The sequence below is a fragment of the Poecilia mexicana genome, unplaced genomic scaffold (genome assembly GCF_051168715.1).
Source record: "Poecilia mexicana isolate PSO_F unplaced genomic scaffold, ASM5116871v1 scaffold_8, whole genome shotgun sequence".
NCBI classification, from domain to species: Eukaryota; Metazoa; Chordata; class Actinopteri; order Cyprinodontiformes; family Poeciliidae; genus Poecilia; species Poecilia mexicana.
This window is the reverse complement of record NW_028263377.1, coordinates 17,402,007-17,408,049: the sequence shown is the minus strand read 5'-3', so window position 1 is coordinate 17,408,049 and position 6,043 is coordinate 17,402,007. Positions and strand designations below refer to the sequence as shown.

General features: G+C 41.0%; 1 protein-coding gene across 1 annotated transcript; it reads left to right on the top strand.

Moving 5' to 3' along the window:
* The first annotated feature begins 377 nt into the window (after positions 1-377).
* On the top strand, positions 378-5,509 carry btbd17b (BTB domain containing 17b). Its single transcript, XM_014990859.2, has 3 exons — positions 378-2,119; positions 3,289-3,574; positions 4,398-5,509. Exons 1-3 carry the CDS (start codon positions 2,026-2,028, stop codon positions 5,470-5,472), a joined length of 1,455 nt encoding a protein of 484 aa, XP_014846345.1. The 5' UTR covers positions 378-2,025; the 3' UTR covers positions 5,473-5,509.
* Positions 5,510-6,043: the final 534 nt, after the last annotated feature.

Sequence of the window (6,043 nt, the reverse complement as noted above, 5' to 3'; positions counted from 1 at the left end):
AAAATATCCTCTTTCACAAAATAAGCCACCTTTTTCCTTTCTCTGTGTGTTTTGGGGAAGGGCCAATGTGGCGACCGAGATAGAAGTCAGCCTGACCTGCCAAGTAAGGAAGTCACACCGCCATCTTGACTGACTAGAGGAGCAAGCAGGCTTTGTAGATTAACAGAGTGTTGTACTGATGATGTGCAGTCTTTACAAACAGCCACAAGTTTTAACTGGATAAAAAAGACTGGTGTTAATAGCTTTGAGACAAATTTCAGAAGGTGAAATATATAATATAAATTTGATGTATTGCCCAGTCACCAACTGCATCGTTACATTGAGTTTGGCCACCCTTATTGTTCTAGAAATAATATTGCGTGGGGGGATTGCGGTATGACATTTATGATGGAAATGTTTTGTGAAAGAGCCTATTGTTTATGCAGTTCCAAAGGTCTTGCCACATAGCCTATTTTTTTCCAAAAAGGTGGCATCCAGATTCACAAATTTATTTTTGTCAGCCAATTAATTTGAATATCAACAAGTCCATTTGATAAATTATTATTATTGTTTTTCACAGAGGATAATGAGTTAGGGGAGACAATTATGTGAAAAAAGTCCTAGTCATGGGACATCATAACATCTGAAGTCATTACTTGCCGACACTATATTTTACCTTTTATGACCCTAAAAAACAGTTTTTTAGAAAATGAGCAGAATCCATTTCTTTAACATTGACTGTATGATTTGGCATAGCTCTCACAACACCCCAATTCCACTTCTGCATTTATTTATTTTTTTTGTTTATCAGATTTGACATAAACAGTTTAGAAATTACATTTTGCTGTAAAAAAAAAAGAAAAAAGAAAAAAAAGAAAATTAATAATTACAAAAATCATAACTTTTTACTTCCTGTCTGTCTCCTACATTGTATACTCATTTGAAGACATGCACTTTTATGCTTTACTTCTTTCAATTATATGTCATGGAAAGAGCTAAATTGTCCTTTTGAACTGCTAAGCTATAAAACGTTAAAATATTGTGTCACTCTAAAGCAGAGTTGTAATAACATCAAATAATGCTTGATGTTATTCTGGGGTGTGCAGTTCTCTTGAAATGCACAGGTCGCTTTCATCATCAGTTTTATTGTTTACTATTATAGAGGTCATTGTTCTTTCTGCAAAGCGGCACATTGTTAAGTCTATATAGTGCCACTATTTATGTCACACAAATTTATCTAGCACATTTGGGCTCAGTAAAAAGATGCAGCTGGAAATAGATTTATTTACATGTCTGCAATGGTTTCATTTTCTGTGAATATACAAATGCCTTTCAACATCAGTTGAGTCTTCAGGGGAAACAATCTGGATTTGCCCTTGCATGTTAGACAAAGCTTCCCTCAAATCAATGAACAGACCAAGCAAAACATAAATTATTCTCACATTAGTCAGATTAATGAGGTGTCCAAGAAATAAGGGCTTAAAAATCTGCTGGAGATGAATTGCGAAATTTCACTGACTGCCATTGGTCACACATATCAAAGGCCCAATTACTTTTGGCTGATTGTCTCACCGGCCTCTGTGAAAATTAGCCGACTAATTAAAGCACTCATGGTGCTTAACTTTAAAGTTCTGTAGCCTGGAGATCAGCAGCCATTAAAATGGGTAGCTGCGTTATTATTGATTCCTAATAGCGCCAAAGCCCAGCACACTTAAAAAAAAAAAAAAACATTAAGCTGAGTTCTTGGCTGGCCCAGTGCCACTGATCAATGCCATGTTACATCCAAAAAGGGAGAGATTCAAAATCAAAGCTGTCGCTATAGCAACGCCCCTGCCTGATTCCACCAATCAATGGAGTCCGCGGGGTTGTGAGAGATGCGCCAGGGGAAAGGCCAGCGTCCTACATAAAGAGTGCAGGACAGGGAGCTGGGCAACACACCAGGCAGCACACCTTTCTGCGCAGATTCAGCCGGTAGGAGAGTGGCGCCGAGAAAGAGAGGAGAGGGGAAAGGACAAAGAAGCAGAGGCAGTGAATAACTAGAAAGAGATGGAGCGCTCACATGAACACAAGACTCCTTGCTGGGTTTATGTAGGCACTCTGCTCTTCTTCTTCCACTTCCACTCAGTCACTGTCAGCGGAGGTAAGATCACAAATGGTTTTAGTGGTTTGCTGTCACTTGAACAAAAATATAATAGCAATATCTTGCATTGTTAAGGACGGTGAATTGTTCTATTTCAGTCCCGCTTCCCCCATGCTGTTACTGGGTAGGGGGGCACAGCATGAGTGTGCGGCTTGATGGATAATTATTTATGCAGCTCATTCTGTTCTCATCTGTGTGCCTGTAAAGAAAATCCAAGTTCATTTGTCACCTGGCATTAAAACAATAAAAGACACTTTGCAGGCTGTACTTGCTTGTCTGGGGAAATCATTTTTGACAGAGACTGCTGCAGGTCATACTACACGGCTTTCAGATTAGTTTTAATGAGTAATTTAGGGATGAGCATGAATCAAATTACATCGGCTCTTTCCTGCCTAAGTGAAAGAAGCAGAGCAATATTCATCAATAAGTTTGCATGTGTGGGTGTGCCTACTGTGAAGATTTCACGTTTTTCTCAGAGAAAGTGAAAATAGTTTATTACATAACAGATGAAATGTAATACAATGCCTTCAGTTGGTTTTCAGAGGGCCAGACTGTCACAAACATTTGACGGCGAACATCCTCACAGCATGTCTTGCTCATTTTGCGTAAAGGAGAGAGGAGACTTTGAAGTTGGGGTTCTTGATTGTAGTGGGACATCGGGAACTCTAAAGGGAGTCAAATGTGCCACCCCTATGTCTCGTTAAACGTCCAGCAGGAGACAAACAAGGCTGCTCAAATGGAAACTTCATTGACTCTTTCATGTGGGATTCTCCACAGCTTTTTCTTGTGATCCAAGGCAGGCTATAGAACCAGCCATCTGCAAAGGGGCTGCAAACTCGGCGTTCTTGTTGGCTGTGCACCTGGCATCTGAGGTTTTCTGAGTCAGCCACCTGGCTTCTTGTTCCGTTTTTCAATTAACTAGGAGCGTGTGAAGAAAAGCATGTGTAAGCCCGATCTTTCCTTGGCAGATACCATCAGCTGTGGCTTAGCTGAGGAATTAGGATGTGCTTTTCCAATTGTTGCTGTGCCAGTTATGAAGGTTAAACAGAAAGATGTGCATAATCCACTAAAGCAGTACTGTTAAGTGCAAAATGTACATCCACATTTAGAATGGAATGAGCCTGGATGTGAACTAAACACCCTACCAATATCCCACTTTTCTTGCACAGCTCCCCTGAAGCAAGAGGCAGCACTGGACAACGGTGCCACAGTGCTGAATCACTCCATGCATTTAGTGCATCGCATGGAGAACTTGCTGACCTTGGGAAACAGTAGTGATGTTAGCCTGCGGGTGCAAACCATGAACACTGATGAGGTGAAGGTGATCCAAGCCCACAGTCTGGTCCTTACCCTGCAGAGCGACGTGTTTGAGGAGCTGTTGCTCAGCCGGAACAACAGTGCGCTGGTGTTAATTGAAACACCAGAGTGTGCAGCTGTCTTTGACAAGTTTGTCAGGTAAGGATCGACTTAGTACCTGGGCCTCTGAAGAGCAGAGGCCCAGGTACTAGGCCTCTGCTAACAGTCAGGTTAGACTTTGTGGATCATTTTTATTTTAGCAGTAAAATGTGTAGTTGTGGTATAGTAATCTTTTGAATTATGGGACAGATGAATCTATTAATAAAATCAAACTAGAAAGAATTACTCATATGTAATTTACTCCTTTGCAAGATGGGTTATAATACAGTACCTATGTATTAGTAGTTTTATGGTACTGTGCGTTTTACTTTTACTAGCATAATATTATTATTATCACTACTCTTACTTGAGTAAACTTTCTGGATACTTTACTAACTGCAAGCAACTTCACTAATTTAAGAATACATAGGTTAATCTAATGTTATTTTCCATCTGCGGAGGCTGTTGAGTGATCTTGTAATTAAACAAATACAAAGCATGATGACAAAGCACTATATATTGCCATTGGAAGCACTTTATCGTCTTAACATAAATATACACACATTAGTTACTGTACAATACCTACCGTGTAAAAAGTGTTTTATACGCTTAAAATGTATTTTTAGTGATATTATGTATTGTCTGTAGTTATAAATTTCAGAAACTGTTTAGTTGTGTGCTTATAAAAACTTTTTCAGTAAAATTCTCCACAATTATTGGAGAGGAAGAATGTTTTATCTTAATGAGAATCCTAAAATTAACATTTTGGGTTGGGTTTCATTCAGTGACACAGATGTCAGAAAGAAAAGTTTCCTATAATACAATGTGCTTTACAGAAACAGTTTCTGTCTAACAGTACTTTCAAAAATATGTCTTTTTTCAGATATTTGTACTGCGGTGACATCTCACTCCGGCTCGATCAAGCCATATCCCTGCACAAGTTGGCAAGCAAGTACCGTGTGTGGGGCTTGCAGCAAGGCCTGACCCAATATATGACTCAACATCTTTCCAGTGATTCGCCCACAGGCCACGTGGTTAGCTGGTACAACTATGCGCTACAAATTGGGGACGCAACCCTGCGGGACAGCTGTCTGCAGTACCTGTCCTGGAATCTGTCCTCTGTGCTGCAGAGTGGAGAATGGGGCTCCATCAGTGAAGACCTGCTCCTGTCCTTGCTCCAGCGCTCCGACCTCATTCTGCAGAGTGAGCTGGAGCTCTATGAGGCGCTGGAGTCCTGGATCAACCAGAACCAGCCAGTCAGCTCAACAATAGAGACTGCCCTGAGAGCTGTTCGGTACGGCATGATCCCTCCTCAACATCTCTTCCGTCTTCAGAGGCATTCACCCCTCATGGTGAAGTATTATGAGGCCATCCGTGATCTCCTCTATCTAGCTTTCCAGTTCCACTCTGCATCACCGATTCAACTAGCCAAGTACTTTGACGTCAACTGCAGTATCTTCACTCCCCGTAACTACTTGTCCTCATCTTGGGGCTCTCCTTGGATCATCAACAATCCTACCCGTGACGACCGTAGTTTCAGCTTCCAGACCCAACTTGGGCCCAGCGGCCATGACTCCAGCAAGAGAGTAACGTGGAATGCCCTGTTCTCCCCTCGCTGGCTCCCACTCAGTGCCAGGTCTACCTACACTGAGCTGGGCGCCATGCAGCCCACTCGCACAGAGGGAGGTCGACCTCGCATCATCGTAACGCCGGCCACCTCCAGCCCCGACTTTGCTGGAGTGAGTTTCCAGAAAACGGTCATTGTGATGGCCAAGCAACAAGGAAAAGTGATTGTCCGCCATGTGTACAACTTTCACCAAAGTACAGAGGAGGCTGGGGATTTCTTAGTGGATGCTGACCTGCAACGCCGTGCATCAGAGTACCTAATTGACAGCTCCCTCTATCTGCACGTTGTGATCAAACCTCTCTACCATAGCTTGCTTGTTGCCAGGAAATAAAAAGAGGAAATTTTTTTGTGATCTCACCCAACCCTGATCTGCCCACACAATCACATGCACATGTTCCAAAGCACACTCATATCACAGTATGTGTATGTGTCAGCTCCATAAATTCACACTGTAACATTGTTTCATTCTTTTGTCTTCCAGTTGAATAGCAAAAAGTTAAAAGTTAGGCTGCAATACAAACTGTCATTATCACCGTTATTATTAAGAGCAACATGGAACATAGGTTGTTGTATTTCTTGAGGTATTTCAGTAAGTAAGAATTTTTCCTTGAATTAATGAATCTGTGTCGCTGCCGATGTTTGAATAGGCCGTATACAGTATGTATTTTGCTTTGAAAAAACAAAATAACATTCACTGTTACATTTATGGATTTTTATTTTATTTGCTGTCAAATATAGATTTGTAGTTCATGGCAGATATATTGTACATTAATTTATGCTCCACTTTGAATTTTAGATATCAAAATGTTTTCTAGGGTTTTAATGTGATCTAGTTTGTCTTAAAATACTGAAAATGTATGATTGCTGAACAGACTTTTTTTTTTTCCCTTTCACATTGCTTG